Source organism: Danio rerio, chromosome 19 (genome assembly GCF_049306965.1).
Source record: "Danio rerio strain Tuebingen ecotype United States chromosome 19, GRCz12tu, whole genome shotgun sequence".
Lineage (NCBI taxonomy): Eukaryota > Metazoa > Chordata > Actinopteri > Cypriniformes > Danionidae > Danio > Danio rerio.
The window spans coordinates 7,386,522-7,401,008 of NC_133194.1; the positions used below are offsets into that span (position 1 = coordinate 7,386,522).

General features: G+C 35.0%; 1 protein-coding gene across 1 annotated transcript in view; it reads right to left on the minus strand.

The window, feature by feature from the left end:
- Positions 1-2,895: 2,895 nt before the first annotated feature.
- The window catches only part of pvrl2l (PVR cell adhesion molecule related 2 like), a 332,887-nt gene continuing 321,295 nt past the window's right edge, over positions 2,896-14,487 (minus strand). Inside the window, exons 9-10 of the mRNA XM_017352250.4 lie at positions 12,951-13,052; positions 2,896-5,135 (exon numbers count right to left, since the gene is read on the minus strand). Of these exons, the coding sequence (XP_017207739.1) occupies positions 4,941-5,135; positions 12,951-13,052 (297 nt within the window). The 3' untranslated portion in view covers positions 2,896-4,940. The remainder of the gene's footprint in view (positions 5,136-12,950; positions 13,053-14,487) is intronic.

Below are 14,487 nucleotides of genomic sequence, written 5' to 3' on the forward strand. Positions count from 1 at the left end.
AGTTAGCCTGATGGAATAAAAATAATAAGACATACAGGTTTGGAATACATTAAATGTTGACAGAATTTTTATTTTGGACAGAATAACTTTTTAAAGGGGTAGTTCACCGAAAAAAAAATAAAATTTACTCACTATTTATTTTAATTTATTTACTCTAATTTATTTAACACTCATTTATTTACTTTCAACTAAAGACGACATTTTGAACAAAGCTGAAAACCGGCAACCATTGACTTCCATTGTAGGAAAAAACAAATACAGTGGAAGTCAATGGTTACTGGCTTCCGGCATTCTTCAAAATCTTCTATTGTGTTTAACAGAAAGCCAAATAGGTTTGGAACAAATCAAGATCCATTAAATGATGACAGAATTTTCAGATTTGGACAGAATAATCTCTTTAAAATGGTAGTTCACCCGAAAAATGAAAATTTACTCACTCACTTTATTTACTCATTCTCAAACCTTTATGACTTTCTTTCTTCTGAAGACGATATTTAGAACAAAACTGTTTCAAAACATTGACTTCCATAGTAGGAAAAATAAATACAATGGAAGTCAATGGTTACCGGTTTCCAGCATTCTTCAAAATATCTTCTTTTGGGTTTAACAGAAAGCCAAACAAGTCAAAATTCATTAAATAATGACAGAATTTTCATTTTTGGACAGAATAATCTCTTTAAAGGGGTAGTCCATCCAAACAAATGAAAATTTACTGACTTTTTATTTACTCACCCTCTAACCTTTATGATTTTCTTTCTTCTGAAGACAATATTTAGAAAAAATCTGTTTCAAAACACTGACTTCCATAGTAGGAAAAACAAATAGAATGGAAGTCAATGATTACCGGTTTCTAACTTTCTTCAAATGATCAGCTTTTGGGTTTAACAGAAAGCAAACAGGTTTGGAACAAGTAAAGATCCAATAAATAATGACAGAATTTTCAATTATTAAGTTAATCATCGTTTTAACATCCCAAACTCCCTTGATTGTCTTTAAAAATCTTCTAAAATGACATTAAATAGTTTACTAGGACATCTACATATTTGCATGAATCATTTAATAGCGATGCATAAAGCATAAGACAGAAACAAAAAGAAAAATAAATCATAGATACAGGTAACGTAAGAATGTAAAAAAAATATCACAGTTTAAAACCCTTATGGATAATCATATCATACAGAGATTGTCTAATACTGCACCATTATAGCAAATGACGGTTGCGTGAAGACAGCCCATCTGCGCGTCAGGGTAACAAAAGCCAACCCCAAATCTCATGCAGCATGCAGACACACATTCCCTTTATCCGAAACAGTGACGAGACCAAAAACCCAGCCGAACCCATGATGACAGTTGTGTCATGTCAAGAATAGACGCTTTTCTTGTGGCAATCAGTGATGTCCAGCAGGCTAGAAGATCAGTGAATGTGAAGGATGGCTAATCAAGAGCGAGAAGGCCTTGTTAATTCTGAACTGCACTGTTCATCCATTGACCCGTCTGTTCAACATCTATTCATCCATCTAAAGAGTTTCTGCTCCAAGTGAGCACTAGAAAAACCATCTGCTCGTTCCATTTATCACCTTTGTAACCCGTTCGCAAGTCTATAGTTCATTACATCACTGTGAGTTCTTTGGCACAATTACGACAATTCAGACAAACTATGATCTACAGTATCGACAGCTTCAAACGAATGTGCAGAGATTACATTCAGAAAGTGAAAGACATGAACGGTGATGGAATTAATTGCCATGCCATCCAAGAACCAGTGAAAAGGCCATTGAAAAAGAAAGAAAGACCGTTTAATAAACTTCTTATCTGTCGTTTAAATGAATAGTTCACCCAAAAACAAACTCGTTCTCTTCTTCCAAATGTGTATATTTACACTCACCGGCCACTTTATTAGGTACACCTTACTAGTACCGGGTTGGACCCCCTTTTCCCTTCAGAACTGCCTTAATTTGCTCTAATTGATAGAGTTCTGGTGACTGTGGAGGCCGTTTGAGTACAGTGAACTCATTGTCATGTTGAGGAAACCAATCTGAGATGATTCGCGCTTTATGATATGGTGCGTTGGTGCGGAATTAGCCATCAGAAGATGTGTACACTGTGGTCATAGATGGACACATACCTGCCAACACTCCCGTTTTCCCCAGGAGTCTCCCGTATTTCAGACCCATCTCCCGGCACCCTCCCATTTTGTTATTTCTCCTGGAAACTCCAGTTATTTCACCCCCACAACCATACACCCCCCGCCCCCGGTCCTCAGCTCTTTGGTACAGTCTATAACACTGCCGGACCGCTGACTTCGGTATAGTATCTGATTGCAGCGGCTGCCCAAAACCCGGTGCATATACAGTTACTTAGCTGTGTTATTCAGACACTTCACCCCCGACACCTAGACACCCCCCCATCCCCCCGGTCTCCTGGATTTTCAGAGACAAATGCAGGTATGGATGGACATGGTCAGTAACAATACTCAGGTAGGCTGTGGCGTTGACATGATGCTCAATTGGTACTAACGGGCCCAAAGTGTGCCAAGAAAGCATCCCCGCACCATTACACCACTCAAGCTTGGACGTGTTGTGCATTCAGAGATGTTCTTCTGCATACCTCGATTATAACGAGTGGTTATTTGAGTTACTGTTTCCTTTCTATCAGCTGGAACCAGTCTGGCCATTCTCCATCTCTGGCATCAACAAGGCATTTGCACTCACTGGATATCTTCTCTTTTTCAGACCATTCTCTGTAAACCCTAGAGATGGTTGTGCGTGAAAATCCCAGTAGATCAGCAGTTTCTGAAATACTCAGACCAGCCCGTCTGGCACCAACAACCATGCCAGATTCAAAGTCACTTAAATCACTTTTCTTCCTCATTCTGATGCTCTGTTTGAACTGCAGCAGATCGTCTTGACAATGTCTACATGCCTAAATGCATCGAGTTGCTGACGTGATTGGCTGATTTGTGTTGACAAACAGTTGGGCAGGTGTACCTAATAAAGTGGCCAGTAAGAGTACAGTATATTGGAACACTATACAGCAGCTTGGACATTCTTTGGAATGTCTCTTTTTGTGTTCCACAGAAGAAAGTAATACAATTATATTTTTAAATTAACAAATTTTTTATCCATCTTGAGCGAACTGTTCCTTTAAAAAAAAGTGTGTAAACATTCTCCATTTCTTGCAATCAAATCTATGATATATTGTCAATTAAATTAAAATATTGTTTCCTCACAAAAAAAAACAGTTAGAATTGTAAGATATTAATCACAGTTCTAATTCAAAAGTCAGAACTTCAAAATGTAAACATAAAAATATGTAAAAGAATAAAATCTGAGATTAAAAATAAGTCACAAGTATCTTTCTTTTGAGGAAAAATAAGAGTAATGATTAATTACATTATAATGGTATATTCCAGAACGCAAATAAATTGATGATGAAAACATTCTGACCAATCAAATGCTCTCTGGAATGTGAAAGCCCCTCCCCCTATACAAACAATAACATCAATTAAATCATGAATTGAATCATGGGTCCAATAGGCGGACCCAATTCTCATGAGAGGACTTGATGTCTCATGACACCAGGATTTCGGGAAGGCATGGTAAACGGATACGATACAAAAAGGGTGGTACAGACTGTAGCAAAGCTAAGGACCGGGAGAAGGGGGTGGAACTACTGATGTTTTTCAAGGGAAATAACAAAACGGGAAGGTGGCGGGAGATGGGTCGGGAGACTCCCAGGCAAAATGGGAGTGTTGGCAGGTATAACTGTGATGGATCTCCTAAAATGTTTCAGAAGCAGATCCTTGCAGAAAAACAAAACTGTGCTTTCACAAGGAGATTTTACAAGGTCTTTAACATTAACGTTTAGCGTTAGAAGGCAGAAAATGATCCTAAACTCTCGTCAAGCCTGTCGTCATTATCTTCAACACCTCTATATTTATATTGTGCTTCTCATGGCCAGAAAATAGGGGAGTGAGGAAAGGTTGCAACATTCTTTTTAGCAAAGCAACCAACCATGCCATGCAGATTATTATACAGTAACAAAAATCCACACGTATCAAGAAGTAAAACATCAGCATACGACTTTAGTAATACCCGTTAAAATAATTCTTCAAAAATTGTACACTTTTTTTCATTTTTGCACCCCACTGGTCATTTTAGATGTGTTTGCATTTTTCTTTTCAACGCATATTAGACTGGCTATATATATATATATATTCCCTTATAATATTATTTACAGAAATTATTTGGTAATTTTCCTAAAGAAAAACGACGAACACAATCAAAGAAAGAAAAATAAGAAAATAATGCATACATTTGCTTTCAAGCGATATAATCGATCAAAATGACATCAAATATAAAATATAAAAATACATTATTTTTTTTTGCTGTATGTAAAATACATTGCATATACCGCAAGACTTTTCCCCTCATCACAGAAGTTAACGCACAAAACCGACGAAAGCTAAAGCTTGAAAGAGCACTACACGAAAACCGCGAAAGTAAAATTTAAAAACACACCAGATGTTGACAGTATATGCAGTGTATTTTAAAATACTGAAAACAAACTTGTATTATGTTATTCGTAAATTAAATCGACGCGGTAATCGTTGCTTTTCACGTAAGCAGAATTCAAATTAATCAGAGAAGATAAAAATTACTACCAATTCTCATGGTTTTGTTTTATTGTTAATTTTTGAAGTACTAAAAACACGTCTGCTGTTTCAAAAGCTATAAATATGATTCCACAGACAACAAAACCATGAGAATAGGCTAAAAGGTCAGTTAGCCGTGTGGATAAAGAAAATTTCACCAGCTGGGGCGTTTTTTTTGGACGTGATTTTTTTGTTGTTGTGCCCGAGCCGTGGACTCTGTGCTGTAATGGACGTCCGCGGCTGGGTTTGATGGTGGCAGTGCAAATCGCAGGCACAGCCTACGTCTTTAGACCAGCATGGGACTGGACACAAAACTTTCTTCGCGGGCTACGTTGGCATGGTTAGCGTCGATGTCGTTCTGCTCGGCTTGCTCGTACGGTGGAAGGGTCTCTTCGGTCGTCTCCTCGTGTTTTTCAGAGCCGTTCCAGACTGTAGGAGTGCCGCCATTAGCAGGAGGGCCAGTGTTTTCGTCATCTAGATCCTGAAGCACACACAACAAAGCAAAGAGTTCCATTAGTTACATAACAGGGCTCAGATTTTAGATGAAGGTTATTTATAGTAAGCCTGGATGTTTTGTGTATGATCTGTTGATGTTAGGGCTGGGCACATTAACACCTTATTTAATTAATTAATTATTTAAATACTGCTCTTAAAACCATATGCATATTATTGTTGATGAGATAATGTGTGTGTGTATGTAATGTGTGACATAAATGTTAATATATGTAATATTGTAATACATTTAAGACTCGCCAAGTGTTATTAGTGAGATCATTCTTGCTTTGATGAGAAACCTACCTCGCCAGTTGGCCAGTAACTATGCAAAACGCTAATAAAAAGGAAAAGAACGATTTCTAAATTGACTTTGACTTGTATTTCATTGCAGACAACGCAACAAACATTATTTAATGTGTTCCTCATGATTTTTATAGCTTTTTTAAATAAACGTGTTTTGGTTTTTGCAACACATTTCAAAAAAAGTTGGAACAGTAAAGCATTTACCACTTTGTAATGTTGCCATTCCTTTTCACAACACTTAAAAGATGTTTAAAGACACCAAGTGATGAAGTGTTTCATGTGTAATTTGCAAGATTGCAAACAAGTCTTAAGGTGGGCAAAAGTACTGGGTCTCCGTTGTCACATTTTGCACTTCAAAATGCTCCACACATTCTCTATTGGAGTCAGGTCGGGACTGCAAGCAGGCCAGTCAAGTACCTGTATCCTCTTCCTCAGCAGCTTGAATTTGCGTGCAGAATGTGGTTTTGTTGAAAGGCAGCATATTGTGCTCTAAAATCTCTATTTTAGACAGAAGTGCAAGTTACCTTTGCTAAGAGCACTGATACAACCCCAGACCATGACAGAGCCTGGCTTTTGAACTTGTTGCTGGTAACAGTCTGGTTGATCCACGGTATCATCCAGACTGTATGACACGGTATCCATTTCTCCCAAAACAATACCAGAATAACTGATTCATCTGACCCCAGTACATGTTTCCACTGTGTCCATCCTAGATGCCTCAGAGAGTTGATGGAGCTTCTGGACACTGTTAACATATGGCTTCCTTTTGGCACAGTTTTAACCGGCATTTGTGGATGTAACTATGTATTGTGCCACTTGACAAAAGTTTGACAAAGTAGTCTTGAGCCCATGTGGGGATATCGCTTATGAGGATTCTTGATGCAGCACCGCATGAGGACTCGGATATTACAGTTGTTCAGCTTAATCTTGCGCCTTTGTCCTTTACCAATGAAATTCCTCCAGATTCCTTGAATATTTGAATTATGTTATGCACTTTTCAAGGTGAAATATCCAAATGTCTTCATGTGTTTCTTTGAGGAATATTGTTTTTAAAAATTTAAATTTCTCATGTATTTGTTGGTAAACTGGGGATCCTCGGTCTATCTTTGCTCCTAAAGGACTAGACCTTTCTTTGATTCTTGCTTTTGTAACATCAAAATTACAATTACCAGCCCTAAATCGCTCCTGTCCCAACTGTTTTTGGAATGTGTTGCAGGTCTAAATAACAGGAAAGGATGTTTATTTCCAAATGAAATAAAGTTGACCTGACAAAACATTAAATATTTTACGTTCATATTGTCTGCAATAATATACAAGTCAAAGCAAATTTGGAAATCACGACTTTCTGTTTTATTTTCGTTTTCCATACTGTTAAACCGTTTTCTGATTTAGGGTTGTATATATTATTGCTAGTAAAAACTGGTCTGGTTTAAGATTGAATTTTTTTTTACTTGATATTGATGAACACATCTCACCGATAATACTTGGAAAATAACAATGGATGAATGAAAGGATAAAAGCTACTGAATAAAAATCTATCAACATAATTTCAGACAGCTCCAGCTCTGTCACGACACACACCCCGTCTGGTTCAGACACATGTAACAAGTGGCGTGTACACACATTCGCAATTCATTACAGCCACTGAGGTGGTACTAATGCCAATTTTATAGTTCCTCGATCGGTCATTAAGCATCAGTATAATAGCGGGAGAACAGAAGTGCACATTCTTATTTATTAGAGTTAATTGATAGCGAACGAAGATTCGGCAGATAAAACTGTTTGATAGAACACTTCACCTCCTGACTCGCACTGAGCAAAAATTTAATTTATAAGTGCTAATACAGTTTGATCGTTATCTGCTGTGTGCATATGCATGTGTGTGTGTGTCTGTGTGTGTGCGTCTGAACAATGAAGAAAAAGTTGATTCCTAATTATATGAGGCCAATGTTCTTTTTGTCACACAGTTGTAAGGCGAAGCCAGATTCACTGCTGGCCATTTAACCTTTTTATGAAAGGTCTGGACAAAGAAAGGATGCTAAAGAGGGTCCTATTTTTCTTAGTGATGGTCTTACAGAAAAAGTCATTTCGGTTTCACAGAAGTAATAACAGTTATTCCAGCAAATTTCCCAGTCTTTATCTTTGCTACAAGGGATGTGCAGATTTCAGAATGGAAGGGAATTGCTTTTAAAGAGCACCTATTTTACCCCTTTTACAAGATGTAAGATAAGACTTTGGTGTCTCCAGAATGTGTCTGTAAAAGTTTTAGCAAAAAATACCCCATCAGATTATTTATTATAAAGTAGAATCTGTTCATTTTGGTGTCTGATGATAATGTAGCTGTTTTTGTAACCTGTGGCTTTAAATCCTAATGACTTGCTTCTCCCCGCCCACTGCTACAATGAGTGTGTCTGCTTCTTATGCGTTATGTCATATAAACAGCAGTCAGTGATGTTAAATTTTTTTAATTTTGACATTTAAATGCATTAAATGTAAAGAGGTATAAATGTAGCTTTTAATAATTCATTGTTCAGTGTAAATTACCTACACATATCTGTTTATACAACAAGAATTTTTATGCAAACAATTCTATTCTAGAAAAAACAAGTCTAAAGAATAAACATTTATAAAAAATAACAAATTTGTATGGAACCTAAAATGTCAATGCAAAATATCACATATAATAATATAATATATTATATTATATAAGATAAATATGATATAAAACATTAAACAGTAAAATAAGTCAATAATATTTAAGAACAATAAAAGATTTAAATAATAATAATTATTAAATGAAATGCAATTAATTAAATGATAATATTAAACAAAATTTAAATAAATATAAAATAAACCATTAACAGTAACATGTCAAAAGTGCTTAAAAATAATTAACAATAAATTACATATTTTAGATATTAATAATAATTGAACCATATGTAATAATATTAAATGATAATAATAAAAAAGAAATACAAAAGAAACATTAAACATTAACAAAAGTTTAAAATATTTAAAAACAATTAAAAATAAAACAAATATATAAATATAAATAATGATATTTATTAGAGGATATGTAAAACATTAAGTTAAAATATTGAACAAAATTAAACTAAATATAAATAAATATAAATAAACAATTAAAAATAAAACGGTTCTTAAACTATTCTAAACATGAAAGCATTTGTATTTTATAAAAAATGTCAATGCAAAATTATTAAACTAAATATTAAATAAAATAATTCAAAATATTTTAAAACACTTAAAAATAAATTAATAATACTATTGAATGATAATAGTAAACAAAATATAAAATAAAACATTAAACAGTAACATATGTCAAAAATATTGAAAAACTTGTATTTTTTTATAATAATTAATATTAAAGCATATGTAATACATCAAATTAAAATATTAAGCAAAATGAGACTATATATAAAATAACCCATTACCTAAGTGAAATATATAAAAAAATTAAAATTAAACAATTCTGAAATAAACTATTCTAAATATATAAAAATTTGTTTTTAATGCAAAATATTAAAGCAAAGTTATTATCACACTAAATATTAAATTTGAAATAAAAAATTAAACCATAAAATAAGTTAAAATATTTTAAAACAATAAAAATAAATGAATAAAAATGTAAATTATAATAAATATTAATTAATACAATTAAATTATAATATAAACCAAAATTACACTAAATATAAAATAAACAGTAAAAATATTTTAAAACAATTTAAAATAAAAACAAAGTAAATTAAAATACCAGAAATGCGAAAAAATACTAAATTATATGTAATACAATTAAATGATATTAAATTATAAAATAAACAAAAAATAGAAAAGAAAACACCTAAAAGGCTACACTGAAAAGCAATTATACTTAATTTTATAATCAGTATAGAAATGTATCACTCAACAAAAATAAATAAGCTTCATTTTAAATAAATAAGCTTGCTTAATTTTAATATTAAGATACAATAAGAGATTATTTACCCAAAAAGGAATGTTCTGTCACTGTTTACTCACCCTCAACTTCTAATAAACCTGTTTGAATTTCTTTCTTCTGTTGAACATAAAAGAAGATATTTTGAAGAATGTTGGAAACCTGTAACCATTGACCTCCATAGTACATTTTTTCCTACTATGAATGCCAACAACTACCAGTTTCAAAACATTCGTCAAAATATCCTCTTTCTGGTTCAACAGAAAAAATAAATGAATAAAGATTAAAAACTACATGAGTGAGAGTAAACAGTGTGTAAATGTTCATTTTTGGTTGAACTATCCATTTAATCACACAAACACACAGCCAGCCCTGTTATGTACTAATGCAAATAGACTAAATTCCTCACTTCTTCATTACCAGCTCTCTCCCTATGGGTGTGGCCTGTTTTCAATTCAAATTCGCATATTAAACGCAGCCAATTCTTAAACGAAGATTAATGACAAACACTCCAAGCTAAATTGCCTTAAACAATAAACGCAAGCCTTTATTGAAAGCCCAAACCGAGTTCCCAAGGGCTCCATGACAAAGGTACGTGTCTGAGTCTGGCCTTCACACACACCGCCGCTGTAGTAATTGGCTTTACGGTTATCATAGTTGATGAAATAACCAGCTCATCATATTAATCCACATAAAAGAGCCTTTGGCAGTGTTAACACATGCCACACATCGCTATATGAGTCACAAGCCTTTGCCGATAGCGTAAAGTGCTTTCTGGGAGGCGAGTCTTTAATACTCATTATGTACAGTATACATTATGTATGCATTATGTATGTATGTATATATTTATACACACACTACCTTATAAAAGTCTTGTCATGATTCCCAGTTGTAAGAGCAACAAATAATAACTCGACTTCTAGTTGATCATTTGGAAATTTTTAGATGGATCATCTTTTAACTGCATCCCAATCATCGCAAATACTGCAGAAGACCTACTGGAGCCCTTATGGACCCAAGATTCTTACAGAAATCAGAAGTTTGATGAAGTAAAAATCAGAGTTTGGGGTTACATTCAGTATGGGGGTGTGTGAGAGATCTGCAGAGTGGATGACAACATCAACAGCCTGAGGTATCAAGACATTTGTGCTGCCTGTTACATTACAAACCACAGGAGACGGCAAATTCTTCAGCAGGATAGCCCTCCTTCTCATACTACATGCACTACACTACATACTACATCATTCTACATCAAAGTTCCTTAAAGCAAAGAAGGTTAAGGTGCTTCCGGTTTGAAACTAATTTTTGAAGCTGCGTCATGGACATGACATAATAGTGTTGTATTCCAGCGTGCAGACTGGACGTCTGTGCCAGAGTGTGTCTTATTACGTCTTACAGTGTGCTGCATTAATGCTTGAGTAAATGTTACGACTGAAGTTTATTTATTTGTTTATTATTGCGGATTGTACTCTTTTTCATTTGTCCCGCCTCCTTGCTGTTTTTCTGTTGTCTTATAGGCTCCCACGCCGGCGTGATTCCCTGCTCTGATTGGCTGCTGGTCTACGAGGCCTGTATATAAGGGAGCTTCCGGCAGGGATCGGAGAGCTCATTTCTGCTGCGTTCGGTGTTTGGAGTGGAGCTCCTGCGTTTCCCTCACCCCTTCGGCCGACGACCAACAATAATCAACTTTGTATTGATGACCATCCTATGCATGAATAGTTTTTGAGAGTTTGAGCGTGTAGGTGTGACCTGCCTATTTATTTGATTACGTTTGACTTTGTTTATGGGAGTAAGGTAAGATTCTTGTATTTTTATTTAAATAGTATTAGGTAATTTAGTGGATTTGTTTTGTAGATTCTTTTGTTTGTTATTTTGGCCTGTGGTCACCCTGACGAAATGCTCATCTATATAAACCCTATTTTTCTATAATAAATATCTTTTATATATACTCTCAATTGAGTGTGTGAGTTTGGTTGTCGACCGAAGGGAATCTTTTGCTTTAAGTTTTGTTTAGTTTGGGAAATCCACCACCCCAACACATTTGTTTTTTCTTCGTTTATTATGCCCTTTTTGTTTCCCCTAGACTTGGGGCGTAATAGTAAAGCTTGGTTCAAACCAATCAGCGCGCTCTATTGTGCAACTTCATTAATATTCATTACTGTCACAGTGTTTAGACGACTGAGACGCCACGTTGTGTTGGCAAAACAAGCGTGAAGTGTTGCTTTTATAGTTTGCTGCAGTTAAGTTTTGTTTTCATTTTCTCTCTGTGAGAGCGCAGCTGGAGTCACGCGTGGATTACAGTGTACGCGACGCTCGACAACAATAACTTACGTGTCTAAGGAGGATTATTGTTTACCTGAGAGCTGTTCTCATCTGCAAATGCTGAGATCCAGATTTGCTTGTAGTCTCCTCTTAATAAAGACGCGGCTCTAGTTGCTGGTGATTGTCTTGTCTCTACAAGTTTGGTAAGTGAGTGACCAGTGCTCTTTGTTTATTCAGTTTGTTCGTATCTAACAAACAATTGCACCGAGTCTAAACATGTTAGCACTACAACCAAACTTTAACCTCGTGTAGGATTTTTACCGCATTTTGTGACCGGAATAACCCACGCGGCTTTCTAAGTTTCCGGGAAATGCTGAGTTTTTTTTTCTCTCATTCGCCGTGCGGTATCAAACATTGCATGAAAAATGCACGCTTAGAGCATTTCCTCGAATCAAATATCTCGTTTGTCGCGAGGGACATGAATGAATTCCCTGAATAAAAGACAGTTAAAGTCCACCATTTAATAATTTGGCAAATAATTCGACTACAGATGCCCACGTAAACAGAGTCGCGTTCTTAAATAGACACTCCCACACCGTGCCTCTTTTCTTCCTCCGACACTCCCCCCTAAACAAAGCTGGACACGCCCACTTTTCTGGCTTTTTCCAAAGTAGAGGTGTGAAAACACCCTGCTGGAGCGAGGGGGTTTCATGGCCCTTTAAAGCAAAGAAGGTCAAGGTGCTCAAGGATTGGCCAGCCCAGTCACCAGACATGAACATTATTGAGCATGTCGGGGGTAAGATTAAGGAGGAGGCATTGAAGATGAATCCAAAGGATCTTGATGAACAGTGGGAGTCCTGCAGGAACGTTTACTTTGCCATTCCAGATGACTTTATTAATGAGTGATTTGAAACATTGCAGAGATGTATGGATGCAGTCCTCCAAGCTCATGAAAGTCATACACAATATTCATTCTTTTTCCACGGCAGCATCACTTTATATTCTATACTGTACATTATTTCTGTTAAGTGACAAGACTTTTGTCTAAGCAAAGTCAGACCTTCCTGTCCTAATTAAATAATTAAAAATCAAGGCATGATCATATTTTATTTTTGGTAAAATAAGCATAATCTAGAGGCATTTGCCTTTCATATAAGCCACTTCTGATACCAAATAACCAACTAGAAGTCAAGTTATTATTTGTTGTTCCTAAAAACTGGATAGGCGACAAGACTTTGGTCAGGTAGTGTATATATATATCAAATATATATTTGTGAATCTTACCGTAACTGGCTCTGCAGAGTTGGTTTCATAGTAGCTTGGCTCATAGTTGCTGAGTGGCTGGGTTTCTGTGATGGTTGTGGTCTTGTCCTGTGGTTTATTCAGCTGAGAAACACATGAGAGGATTAAGACCAGATTTAAAGACCTAAGCATAAGCTAATGTGGGCCATGTGAAGAGATTGTCATTTGAAGCGATGGTTCATCTAAAATGCATCTAAATTTCATCAATTTCATGAATTGTTCATCTTAAAGGAACAGATCTTCCTAAAGAAGATCACAAGTGTAAATCTAACTCAGTTGCCTTTTAAAAAGTCTAATAAACCAATGAAAACAGTATATTTTTGTTAGTAGATGTGTACTATACTGTCATATTTCAGGTAGTTTTACCTTTAGGATCTTTAATCATCTGTCTGTGAGGCGGTGTTGTATTATCATAAATTAATTAAACATCATACATTTATTTTAGTTCCATAGTTGATGATTTTAGTTTTAGTAAACTGTATAAATAAACTCATTGTAAACCTCTTATAGGAAATATAAATGTTTAAACGTGAATATTAAATGGTAAATTAAGTTTTAAAAAAAATATTTTATACAAAAAATACAGCAACATTTGTGATTATAATTTAAAAAACTAGAAATATAAAAAAAACCCACACATTGATACATTTAGTAAAACGTGCATAAAACATGCGCAAAATTACAAAGCACTGCAGTGTTTGTGTGTTCTGTGTTTGTCTAAAAAAAAATTTTCTGACCGAAATGTGAAAATTCCAAACAAGCTGAAGCTGATCGGTCAATTATTGTCACGTGACTTGCGGTGCGCTCGCAGGATTCATTGGCACGAGTGCGTCACACCACTTGGGCGCACAAGCCACTTAGCTCCATTGGAAGCAACAAACTTGTGCAAACTCTAGAAACACGCCCCTAAGAGGCCGCCGTCATTTGCAATCTCCATCAGTTGATCTTCTTGCACATGGTGCATTCTCCTGATTTTTTGGTTGGAGACCATGAGCTAGGGGATAAAATGAACTAAGGCAACATTATAATTCTCCTAATTGTCCACTGCTAAGACATTTTTTAAATATGATGCGACCCTCACAGAGGTCGCTGAGGCCCCCTTGTGGGCTGGGACCCCCCTGTTGGGAACCGCTTGTCCACAGAACAAACCGCTGTTATACAATGACTTGACTAATTACCTTAACTTGCCTATTTAACCTAATTAAACATTTAAATTACACTTTAAATTAAATACTTGTGTCTTGAAAAAATGTCAAGTAAAATATTATTTACTGTCATCATGGCAAAGATAAAATAAATCAGTTATTAGAAATGAGTTATTAAAACTATTATGTTTAGAAATGTGTTGGAAAAATCTGCTCTCTGTTAAACAGAAATTAGGAAAAACACAATCAGGGGGCTAATAATTGTGATGTCAACTGTATATATATATATATATATATATATATATATATATATATATATATATATATATATATATATATATATATATATATATATATATATATATATATATATT